This window comes from Zootoca vivipara, chromosome 1 (genome assembly GCF_965207765.1).
Source record: "Zootoca vivipara chromosome 1, rZooViv2.hap1.1, whole genome shotgun sequence".
NCBI lineage: Eukaryota > Metazoa > Chordata > Lepidosauria > Squamata > Lacertidae > Zootoca > Zootoca vivipara.
In genome coordinates this window covers 55,844,337-55,857,111 of record NC_142582.1, presented here as the reverse complement: position 1 = coordinate 55,857,111, position 12,775 = coordinate 55,844,337, and the positions used below count along the sequence as shown (strand labels likewise).

At 45.0% G+C, this 12,775-nt stretch overlaps 1 protein-coding gene across 2 annotated transcripts in view; it reads left to right on the top strand.

The window, feature by feature from the left end:
* The window catches only part of LOC118089033 (acyl-CoA (8-3)-desaturase), a 29,442-nt gene extending 25,090 nt beyond the window's left edge, over nt 1–4,352 (top strand). For both annotated transcript variants that reach the window (XM_035123387.3, XM_060276923.2), the window contains one exon: nt 1,344–4,352. In XM_035123387.3, coding sequence (XP_034979278.1) covers nt 1,344–1,395 — 52 coding nt within the window. In that variant the 3' untranslated portion in view covers nt 1,396–4,352. The remainder of the gene's footprint in view (nt 1–1,343) is intronic.
* The last annotated feature ends 8,423 nt before the right edge of the window (nt 4,353–12,775 follow it).

The window sequence follows — 12,775 nt, the reverse complement described above, 5'->3', positions numbered from 1 at the left end:
GAAAGCACCAGCACCCCTTGTAGTCCCATGAGGAAGGAAAGCTCCCCTGTGTGTGGGGAGACACATCAGACCGACATCTTGTGAAAGGGCACAAAAAGAAAAGAGAAGGGGGGAAAAAAATAATATGGGACCTCCAGTCTCCGCCATTGCTTCCAATAATGTGAACAGACAGCTGGGAAGAATGCTCTGGGGAAACAATATTTGTTAACATTCAGAGTTTTCAGCACTCTCTTAGTTGTTGTAGAAATCATAATCAGGGCTGCATACATTCTGCTTGCCCTCCTCCTAAAAACACATCAAAACTTGGTGTGAAGGAATCGGAACATTTCTGAGCCAAGTTTATGCAAAGTAGATGCACACACTTAAGTCAGGGATGGGAAATGTGTGGCCCAGCAGAAGACTCCCGTCAGCCTCTGCCAGAAATAGCCAATAGAAATAGATACTGGAAACCACTGAAATCTAATGCCGTTGTTAAAAAGCACTTTGAACACAGGTTGGGGGAGGTTGAAAATGTTGGCACTGCCTATGTTTTGGTTCTCCCCCTTCAAATATTCCTCTCTGACCATAAGGCTTAGAAACTTGCTTTAAAAACAACAACACAGGCATCAGTGCGTGATTAGAGCATAACTCCTGCACAATATGCAAGGAGATCTGTAGAATATGCACATCCTAGAAAAAAAGGACAGCCTTCATTGAATGAGCACTGAGTAGGTGGAAAGCTAATTGGGAAGGTTGTTGATATGAATGTTAATTTATTGTACTTTATTGTATTTTATGTACCGTACATAGTGTAAGTCTCCTTGAGTTTACTTTTAATAAAAAATGCCAATAGTCAATGCCATCATCATCGCTAGTGAAAGTAGTTTGCCTGAGCTTTTGCAAGAGCATGGTGGCAAAGTCGAAACAAGCATTTGTGGATTCTGAGCTCTGTGGGTTAGTTCACACATGCCTACTGCATCTCTTGACTGCTTGGCTCCTCAAAACTTTCAGACAAAGTGTGTGGACTGAGCCTGCTGAAAAGAACTGCTCTGAGATGACTTGAAAGTTCTGTCCTGTCTCACCTGGAATGGCTCATTCATACAGCATTTGCTGCAGCAATCAGGTGATGAGCCTGCATGTGTGAACCAGCCCTGTGGCTCTCTCCATGAAAGGGTGCTGCATCCTTCCTTGTGCTTTTAATCCCACCCCCACCCCACCCTGCTGCTCTATTATGGGCTATTTCCTATCTCAACATGCTCACTCAATGACTATAGTGCCCTGAGAATTCCGGCTCGATATCAAATCTCTTTTTCTGGTTTGTTTCTTCGTGTTTCCTGACTTGACCCTTTTTATCCTCGTTCTAGTTCTCTGAAGGATTCAGGGGAGCTCTGGCTCGATGCGTACTTGCATAAATAAGAAGCAGGGGACATCTCTCACCCTTGCTGCCTCCTGCCACTGGCATCTTGAAGAGAGCAGAGGCCTGGCTTAATCAACCACGGGCAGCTGTCTGAGCTGAATGCTGGGACTGAGTATGATGTTTCAAGAAGTCTTGTTCCTTTCTCTTCACTCATGCACCTCACTCTCCTCCTTTCTGCTCTTGAAGATACTGCAACCTTTCCAGATGTGCACGTTCACCAGGAAGAACTCTCCAGGACCAGGAAACGATGCTCATTTCTTTGCCGCCATTTCACTTGCTTTGTATGTAGAAGGGAAATCTTAATTAGGGATCTTTTAAGGCTTCTGTCACCCTGGAGTCGAGCTTGCCCGGCTCCCTCGTAGAGTAAAAAAGAACTGAGGATGTGGATGTAGTCTGATGAGCGAGGTGGAGAGGAGAAGGCCTGGGGAAGGAGAAGAAAATGCAGGATCTGAGGAGCTGGTGGTTGAAAGATCAGATTAGGACACGAAAGCTTGAAGTTGGGAAATGAGGCATAGCCGGGACTAGAGAAGACAACAGGTGCCAAACTGTTGTGCAGGTGATTGTGAGAAGAGAGCAGGCACACACACATTCCAGGCCAGGCTAGAGAATGGCCAGCCTATCTTAACTACGGAAAGCAGTCTGGGCTAGGCTTTCTGAGTCCAAGATGTACTTTTCACAAAGACAAAAAAGTGCCTTAATTACAGACGTGGCACTACTACCGCTCCACAGGGCCACATTTTGAAAGGGGGATAATGAATGTCCGGTCTGGCTATTGGTCAAACTTCCAGAGGGAAATGGGGAGTACGAGTGCCCAAGTCTCTCAGCTTAGCTACTGATATGCCTCGAGAACAAATAGTATATACTTTCGCACAACTGGAACTGCACTCTTTCTATATTGCTCGGTTGCTAAGGGCTGTTTCTAGATCACATACCTGATTAGACTAATTCTGTTCTACAAATAGGACTAAACTTCTGGGGTATTTGCTGCTACAACAGAGGGGGTGACAGCAACTAAAGCACAAGTCCAGAGCAGGCATTCTCAAAGTTGTCATGGTCTTTCCTTGTCTCTAAATTGGGAATGAGGGGAGGAAGAGTTTGAATCTTCTCATGCTTATTTCACTTGGTGTCTGATTAGTTGTGCAATTATCGTAGTTTTTTTTGGGGGGGGGAAGCCACCATGGGGTGTCTGTAATTCTTTCATGGCTTCTTATTCACACAGATGTCTTCCCTTATGGTGAAACTGGGATGCGTATCCTTGAGGCAGTTTGGCTACTGAAAACAAATGGCACTTCATAGTGACATTGGTCGCCCCCCGTCCCCCCCCCCAACAATTTGAGTGCTATCAACTTTCTCTTAACAGCTAAGAGATGTATCTCCTGGATCATTCTGTTCTTCCTGGTCCAAAGGCAGATGGTAGGAAGGTTCAGACCCAAGTTGCTGCCTTGGGCTTCTCCAGGAGGAAGGGCGGGATATAAATAGAATAAATAAACATAATAAGAAATAATAAAGTGAGACTTCGATTCTCCGAAGGAGAGACCATATGGAGACGTATCTCCCCACAAAATGGGTTTTGCCTTGCAGTTCAATGATTCAGGTGCCAGAACTGAGTTCCAGTGAGTTCTGGCTGAGAAAAGCCCTGGGTTTATATGCATAGCAGTGATTAGGAGAGTAAGCTGAGAAGCAGACCAGAAATCCATTCATAATGAAAATCTGTTAGAATGGAGTTGCCAAACCTCCCAGCGACAGGGTATTAGTTTTCCATATGAATGCCTGGTGCTTTGAGACAAGACCCTTAGCTCTAGAGAGGAGTGGTCACCCACTGGCAAGCTTTAAAGCAGGCATCCCCAAACTGCGGCCCTCCAGATGTTTTGGCCTACAACTCCCATGATCCCTAGCTAGCAGGACCAATGGTCAGGGAAGATGGGAATTGTAGTCCAAAACATCTGGAAGGCCGAAGTTTGGGGATGCCTGCTTTAAAGCGTTAACATTCCAGCCCAGAGGGAAGGGTGATACAGCCTTCAAAACAAGCCACCTCTGATTCTTTCTTGTATAGTGTGCCTCTTAGGAATGCTTTTGGAGAAAAAGCATGCTGCCTTGGATCGCCACCATAGCCTTATGTTGCCATTTGATAGAATCTGTAGAACATGAAAAAGCTCATCTGCCGGATTAGACATGTGGAGTTGCTCCTGGCATTATGTTCCTTTGAAAATGAAGCCCTAACTCTGAAGCATCTTTCTTTTCTCAACCTCTAGTCTTTCCTTCCATGAGTTGATGCCAACCTTTCTTCTTCTTCCAATCTTCACTATCTGCTGATCTTATATAAGCAGCATGTGCTGGCTTCCTTCCTTCCGATAAACCTTTCCTGTTTGCACATGTTGCCGTCTCCCAAAAACTGCCAACAACGCCAAACTAGATGCGGTGGTGGAGAACCAGGACTGGATCTTGAGTTTCTTTAAATTTTGACAAATAGGAGCTGCGGGTGTTTGTGTCCAAAATCTAAATGGGGGTCCACCCTTCACTCCAGTTGCTGTTTGCCATTAGGGAAAATGTAAATGTGCACAGGCTGCACCCATAAAGGGGCGATAAAAGCAACTTGAATGGCTTATTCAGTGGGAAAATAGCACAAGTATTAACTTTTCAGGTAGTTGGCTGCTATTTGTCATTTTTTAAAGAGGCATATCTCTACTGCCTTGTCTACTTTGGCCCTCCTGATTATAGAAGTGGCCTTTGCAGGGTTGTGGCATAGGATAAAAAACACCACTACCCCTGCGCTTATTATTAAGAGAGGATGGAAAGGCTGGAGGCAGAGGAGTGTTTGTCTCCCCCATGGATGAAAACTCTGGACATACAGTATTCTCTTTCGTGTGAATTTTTTGATGGGGGTAACCATACTGTAAAAAACAAAACAAAAAAAACTTAATGTGAGTGTTGAATAAATAAGAGTAGGTGAAGCAAACCGTGTGTGCATCTTTTTAATCTTTCCCACCATTCTGTTCATTTTCCTTCTTCTCTTGCTTCATACCATACACCCTGCTCCCCAACAAACACATTCAGTGTGTCGGACGATTGTGTCTCCTGGCCATGATCCTTTGGCAGACATACATGCATCACTAGCAAGAAAGGGCTCCTTTGTGTGGATGGTTCTGCCATCAGTCCTTCTGACCTGAGCAGGCTCTCTGAGAAGTTTTGAAACCAGTATTTTCTGATGTTCACATTTGGAATGGCATGATACCATGGGCGGAACTGGAATTCAACATATCACTAAGTGAGGTATGCACACGGGGAACAAGGTCTGCTGATGCAATGGGACTTTCCACCTTTTACCCCTGTGCACTCCTTGAAACTGTTCTGTGGTTTCCCCGCCCCCCAACAATCTAGAGCAGATTTAGGGGGCACACATGGGAAGAGAGAGAGGAGAACCCTATTGTATGGGCAGACCTTATTGCACGCATGCAGCAACTTAGTTGAATCCCATCCCACTCAAGTTTCATGTGGGTTTGAAGCTGCTTGTGCCTTTGTTTGCTCATCTTAGTGGCAGCCTGCAATTTCCCTCTGCTAAATTTTGATTTTCCCAATTGAAGGATAATCTGATAAAGGAAGAAAATCTAATATAAAATTGCATGTCACCTGACTGGACACACTGAAGTGTATTGCGTGGGTGTCTTTTCCTAATAAATACGTGTGGTGACGTTTCTCCGCTGCCGTACCCTACATTCCATTAATGTTACACTTAATATTTTACCACACAGGAAAACTTTTATATTCACTCACATTTATACTATATTTATTCTTCATAAATTCAATAGGAGGGTTGCATGTAATTTTATTTCTCTTTCTTGTCTGCTTTCTCTCATTCTGATCACTACCATAAGCTTGTACTGTACATCATTGCTACCTCCCAAATGTTTGTTGCCCATTCTTTAACTGTTGGTGGTGACCTATTTTTTCCACCTTTGTACAATGAGCATGCAAGCAGCTACTATCAAATTCCATATTAATAATAACAATTTCTTATTTATACCCCGTCCATCTGGCTGGAGCCATTCTGGGCAGCTTCCAACAGAATATTAAAAACACAATGAAACATCAAACATTAAAAACTTCCCTAAACAGGGATGCCTTCAGATGTCTTCTAAAAGTCAGGTAGTTGTTTATTTCTTTGACATGGCAGGGCGTTCCACAGGGCGGGTGCCGCTACTGAGAAGGCCCTCTGCCTGGTTCCCTGTAATCTCACTTCTCGCAGTGAGGGAACCTCCAGAAGGCCCTTAGTTTGTGGATCTAACTTCTCTGATAAGAGGTCAAAACCAGCCCTCTGAATTGGTCCTGGAAACGAATTGTCGAGCAGTGCAGTCAGGCCAGGATCGGTGTAATATTTTCAAACTGCCTTGCTCTGCTGAGCAACCGGCTGCTGAATTCTGCACTAGCTGAAGTTTCCAAACCGTCTTCAGAGGCAGCCCTACATATATTTCACACATAACCACCCTTATGGGAGCAAGAAGATCTTTAACAGTGAGACTGACAACACACACCTGCTCTTTTGTTGTTGTTGTTGTTTAGTCGTTTAGTCGTGTCCGACTCTTCGTGACCCCATGGACCATAGCACGCCAGGCACTCCTGTCTTCCACTGCCTCCCGTAGTTTGGTCAAACTCATGTTCGTAGCTTCGAGAACACTGTCCAACCATCTTGTCCTCTGTCGTCCCCTTCTCCTAGTGCCCTCAATCTTTCCCAACATCAGGGTCTTTTCCAAGGATTCTTCTCTTCTCATGAGGTGGCCAAAGTATTGGAGCCTCAGCTTCACGATCTGTCCTTCCAGGGAGCACTCAGGGCTGATTTCCTTAAGAATGGATAGGTTTGATCTTCTAGCAGTCCATGGGACTCTCAAGAGTCTCCTCCAGCACCATAATTCAAAAGCATCAATTCTTCGGCGATCAGCCTTCTTTATGGTCCAGCTCTCACTTCCATACATCACTACTGGGAAAACCATAGCTTTAACTATACGGACCTTTGTCGGCAAGGTGATGTCTCTGCTTTTTAAGATGCTGTCTAGGTTTGTCATTGCTTTTCTCCCAAGAAGCAGGCGTCTTTTAATTTCGTGACTGCTGTCACCATCTGCAGTGATCAAGGAGCCCAAGAAAGTAAAATCTCTCACTGCCTCCATTTCTTCCCCTTCTATTTGCCAGGAGGTGATGGGACCAGTGGCCATGATCTTGGTTTTTTTGATGTTGAGCTTCAGACCATATTTTGCGCTCTCCTCTTTCACCCTCATTAAAAGGTTCTTTAATTCCTCCTCACTTTCTGCCATCAAGGTTGTGTCATCTGCATATCTGAGGTTGTTGATATTTCTTCCGGCAATCTTAATTCCTGCTTGGGATTCATCTAGTCCAGCCTTTCGCATGATGAATTCTGCATATAAGTTAAATAAGCAGGGAGACAATATACAACCTTGTCGTACTCCTTTCCCAATTTTGAACCAATCAGTTGTTCCATATCCAGTTCTAACTGTAGCTTCTTGTCCCACATAGAGATTTCTCAGGAGACAGATGAGGTGATCAGGCACTCCCATTTCTTTAAGAACTTGCCATAGTTTGCTGTGGTCGACACAGTCAAAGGCTTTTGCATAGTCAATGAAGCAGAAGTAGACGTTTTTCTGGAACTCTCTAGCTTTCTCCATAATCCAGCGCATGTTTGCTATTTGGTCTCTGGTTCCTCTGCCCTTTCGAAATCCAGCTTGCACTTCTGGGAGTTCTCGGTCCACATACTGCCTAAGCCTGCCTTGTAGAATTTTAAGCATAACCTTGCTAGCGTGTGAAATGAGGGCAATTGTGCGGTAGTTGGAGCATTCTTTGGCACTGCCCTTTTTTGGAATTGGGATGTAGACTGATCTTCTCCAATCCTCTGGCCATTGCTGAGTTTTCCAAACTTGCTGGCATATTGGGTGTAGCACCTTAACAGCATCATCTTTTAAAATTTTAAATAGTTCAGCTGGAATATCATCACTTCCACTGGCCTTGTTATTAGCAGTTCTTTCTAAGGCCCATTTGACTTCACTCTCCAAGATGTCTGGCTCAAGGTCAGCAACCACACTACCTGGGGTGTACGAGACCTCCATATCTTTCTGGTATAATTCCTCTGTGTATTCTTGCCACCTCTTCTTGATGTCTTCTGCTTCTGTTAGGTCCTTACCACTTTTGTCCTTGATTATGGTAATCTTTGTACGAAATGTTCCTTTCATATCTCCAATTTTCTTGAACAGATCTCTGGTTTTCCCCATTCTATTGTTTTCCTCTATTTCTTTGCATTGCTCATTTAAGAAGACCCTCTTGTCTCTCCTTGCTGTTTTTTGGAAATCTGCATTCAGTTTCCTGTATCTTTCCCTATCTCCCTTGCATTTTGCTTGCCTCCTCTCCTCCGCTATTTGTAAGGCCTCGTTGGACAGCCATTTTGCTTTCTTGCATTTCCTTTTCCTTGGGATGGTTTTCGTTGCTGCCTCCTGTATAATGTTACGAGCCTCCATCCATAGTTCTTCAGGCACTCTGTCCACCAAATCTAAATCCTTAAACCTGTTCCTCATTTCCACTGTGTATTCATAAGGGATTTGATTCAGATTGTATCTTACTGGCCCAGTGGTTTTTCCTACTTTCTTCAGTTTAAGCTGGAATTTTGCTATAAGAAGCTGATGATCTGAGTTACAGTCAGCTCCAGGTCTTGTTTTTGCTGACTGTATAGAGCTTCTCCATCTTTGGCTGCAGAGAATATAATCAATCTGATTTCGATGCTGCCCATTTGGTGATATCCATGTGTAGAGTCGTCTCTTGTGTTGTTGGAAGAGAGTATTTGTGATGACCAGCTTGTTCTCTTGACAGAACTCTATTAGCCTTTGCCCTGCTTCATTTTGAACTCCAAGGCCAAACTTGCCAGTTGTTCCTTTTATCTCTTGATTCCCTACTTTAGCATTCCAATCCCCTGTAATGAGAAGAACATCCTTCTTTGGTGTCATTTCTAGAAGGTGTTGTAGGTCTTCATAGAATTGGTCAATTTCACTTTCTTCAGCACCGGTAGTTGGTGCATAAACTTGGATTACTGTGATGTTAAAAGGTCTGCCTTGGATTCGTATCGAGATCATTCTGTCATTTTTGAGATTGCATCCCATCACAGCTTTTGCCACTCTTTTGTTGACTATGAGGGCCACTCCATTTCTTCTACAGGATTCTTGCCCACAGTAGTAGATATGATAGTCACCCGAACTGAATTCACCCATTCCCTTCCATTTTAGTTCACTGATGCCCAGGATGTCGATATTTATTCTTGTCATCTCATTTTTGACCACATCCAGCTTACCTCTATTCATGGTTCTTACATTCCAGGTTCCTATGCAATATTTTTCTTTACAGCATCGGACTTTCCTTTCGCTTCCAGGCATATCCGCAACTGAGCGTCCTTTCGGCTTTGGCCCAGCCACTTCATCAGCTCTGAATCTACTTGTACTTGTCCTCCGCTCTTCCTCAGTAGCATGTTGGACGCCTTCCGACCTGAGGGGCTCATCTTCCAGCGTCATAACTTTTATATGCCTGTTGTCTTTGTCCATGGAGTTTTCTTGGCAGGGATACTGGAGTGGCTTGCCAGTTCCTTCTCCAGGTGGATCACGTTTAGTCAAAACTCTCCACTATGACCTGTCCATCTTGGGTGGCCCTGCATGGCATAGCTCATAGCTTCTCTGAGTTATTCAAGCCCCTTCGCCACGACAAGGCATTGATCCATGAAGGGGCTAACCTGAGATACCACTTAGCTAATGGGGCCTCCTGCTGCCGCCACTGTGTAATTTCTGTTCTCATCCTTAGGTAAAGTTCTTAACCCAAGGTACTACCTCCAGGTTAGCAGAGTCTGTAACCTGAAGTTTTTGAAACCCGAGGTACCACTGTAATCAGCTCTTTTGGTGAACCCCATTCATTTCCCTTGTTTATGAGAATAAGCTGAGTTGCGCACTTCCTCCTCCTATTACTGCACATGTGAGGGGAGAAGCTTCTAGGCCTCGTTGATGGCAAACCAACACCAAACTATGGTTTGGTGGAATGTCAAAATACAGCTTGCAAACAGAATTACACATGCAATGGCCAATCAAAGGCGCTTTCAAAGTAACCATCTAGGTCTAACTAGCTTTTCCTTCATACAGCAAACAACAGGGTTTGGACCAATTCAGTGTATTACAACCCAAGTAGACACATCAGCTGCTTTTATGGTCTATGAGGAGGTAACTCAGTTTCAGAAAGTTTTAAAAGCCTATCAAAAGCTTGGCATGTAGTCCATGAAGAACCAACTCAACCTCTTTATCATAGAACTTTGTTGTTGTTTAGTCGTGTCCGACTCTTTGTGACCCCATGGACCAGAGCACGCCAGGCACTCCTGTCTTCCACCGCCTCCCGCAGTTTGGTCAGACTCATGTTGGTAGATTCAAGAACACTGTCCAACCATCTTGTCCTCTGTCGGCCCCTTCTCCTTGTGCCCTCAATCTTTCCCAACATCATAGAACTCGTCTGATCGGGCTCGGTCCGCTCTATCCGGATACGAGCTTCCCGGGGGCGGAAGGCTCTTTTACAAGAACGCAACAGACCAGCAAGAAGAGCAACGAGGTGAGCCATAGAACGCTAGGGAAGAACGAAGCATATGGAACAGCACCACCTAGTGGCAGGTGCTGGGTATACATAACTATTATTGTACAGTACTCTCTTACTTGCTACGGTACGTATTCAGCAAGGCAAAAATAGAAGCTCTCACTGCCCCCACCCCAGCACTAACCAGGTGGCGCTGTGGTTAAACCACTGAGCCTAGGGCTTGCTGATCAGAAGGTCGGCGGTTCGAATCCCTGGGACGGGGTGAGCTCCCGTTGCTTGGTCCCAGCTCCTGCCAACCTAGCAGTTCGAAAGCACGTCAAAATGCAAGTAGATAAATAGGAACCGCTACAGCGGGAAGGTAAACGGCGTTTCCATGTGCTGCACTGGTTTGCCAGAAGCGGCTTTGTCAGGCTGGCCACATGACCTGGAAGCTATACGCCGGCTCCCTCGGCCAATAATGCGAGATGAGCGCGCAACCCCAGAGTCAGTCACGACTGGACCTAATGGTCAGGGGTCCCTTTACCTTTACCTTTTACTCTCTTACTTGCTACGGTACGTATTCAGCAAGGCAAAAATAGAAGCTCTCACTGCCCCCACCCCAGCACTAAGAACAATTCAAAAAACCTGGGTGCCAGAGGAAACTGGGCAGTTCCAGTAGTGAATGTCATTAGGGTGTTCAGTGAAGAATAGTTGTGCACTCTGTACCTGCGGCTGCAATTCTCTCTTCCACTCATCTGTTAAAGGTACAGAGCACTGGTCTCTTTTTCACCTGGCTATTCTAAATGTTGTGCTGTCACTGACCCTCCCCCATGTGCCCCCTTTGACTGAATTTGTTCCCACTTTTGGTCTATGGACCACAATAAAACATTCTCTCTGTGTGTGTGTGTGCCTGTATTGTTAGGACAGCTCCCCTAATTTCCAGAGGTGCTCAGATTTCACCTTGGCTATTATTTACAGTAAAGTTACATAGAACTTGGCCTGAAAATACGGTCCTCCAGGATTTTTTTCCAGGAGTTCAGTGTTGCTTTATATGATGTGCTCAGTGCCTCAGTGGCAGGCTTATTTCCCTAAATGCCCAAGGGAGAGTGCTTTGGCTCAGAAGCTGAACGCATCATTTGCATGCGGAAGTCCTCAGTTTCATTCCCTGGCATCTCCAGGTTAAAAACAACAACACCTTATCCTTTTTGAAAAATCCTTGGCGCTGAGATCAGAAACAGTGAAGTAATTGCATTCTTCTGTTGACATGGATGGTATGGCATAGGAAGTTTTGGTACTGCCGGGGAAATGAGCCAAGTAGTTCACAAAGTCACATGTGGCAAGCCTCCTTACCATGGGCTGGGGCTGTTGTGGTCCAAAACTCCTTGAGGGAGGCACCAGGTTGGGAGAGCCAAGTTTAATCCAGTATACCTGAAGGAGCATCTCCACCCCCATCGTTCTGCCCAGACAGTGAGGTCCAGTACCGAGGGCCTTCTGGCAGTTCCCTCGTTGTGAGAAGCCAAGTTGCAGGGAACCAGGCAGAGGGCCTTCTCGGTAGTGGCACCCGCCCTGTGGAACGCCCTCCCACCAGATGTCAGAGAGAAAAACAACTACCAGACTTTTAGAGGACATCTGAAGGCAGTCCTGTTTAGGGAAGCTTTTAATCTTTAAGAAATTAGTGTATTTTAATACTTCTGTTGGAAGCCGCCCAGAGTGGCTGGGGAGGCCCAGCCAGATGGGTGGGGTATAAATAATAAATTATTATTATTATTATTATTATTATTATTATTATTATTATTATTATTATTAATGGGTTGCACTCAAAACCTATGTGAGGGGAAGGCTACTTGTGCAGTGGGAGTTCTAACTCCATCCCCTCACTTTAGAATACTGTATTCCTGAAGAGCCTTTCTTGGGGTCTGGGGAATACTCAGGAAAAGTCTGGGTGGCTGCTGTGGGAGCTAGCATTGGTTTTCTTTATTTTTTATCATTTTCCAGATGAAATGTTCACAGCTTAGTATCAAAAGGTTCTCACGAGTAACATCTCATTACATTTATTTCACAATATTTAGCTTTCAGCACTTTAGCGAAAGTGTGGGCAGAAAGTAGCTCTACTGCTAGAGATCTGGGTAGTTTGAAGTACATCAGGGAGTAGAACTGATTCCTAATTGTTTAGCAGTGGAAACAACAAAATTAATCCCCTCCGTACCTTATGCTCAGTTATGTTAGTTGACTACGGCTGCTGTGACGACCCTGGTCCCACTCTCCCTTACTATCACTGCGACACAGGAATCCAGAGGGGAAAACACCCACCCTCTGGTCCTGCCGCCTCAAAAATAAACCCCTTTTACTAATGGGTTTCTAAGTAAGGAGAGCCTTCCAGCCTGCGTGACCTGGTACCCTAAGGAACTCTAGGCTGTCCCACGGAATAACCTCTTGCCTCCAGTAAAGGGTCTCCCTCAGTTGGATTCCCCACTGTAGAAGTTTGCCCTATGCACTCTGGCAACTTCTTGGCACCTCAGGTTACCCTTCTAAGCCTCCTCCGTGTAACTTCAGGACACAAACCACCACCTCCCTGCCTGAGGTGAGTTTTGCCCTCTCTTGAGTCACCACGGCTGTGAGTCCTGGTACCTCGCTGGAAAAATACAGACGGACCTCTTGTTGTTGGCAAAAACAGAGATGAAGTTTTATTGTGTTAAAACCATAAGTGATTCTTTAACGTGTCATTTATTAATTAGCTTTGTTCCAGTTGTACAAAGTAAACTCAGTCAAACATTTAACTTTAAGTTTTCC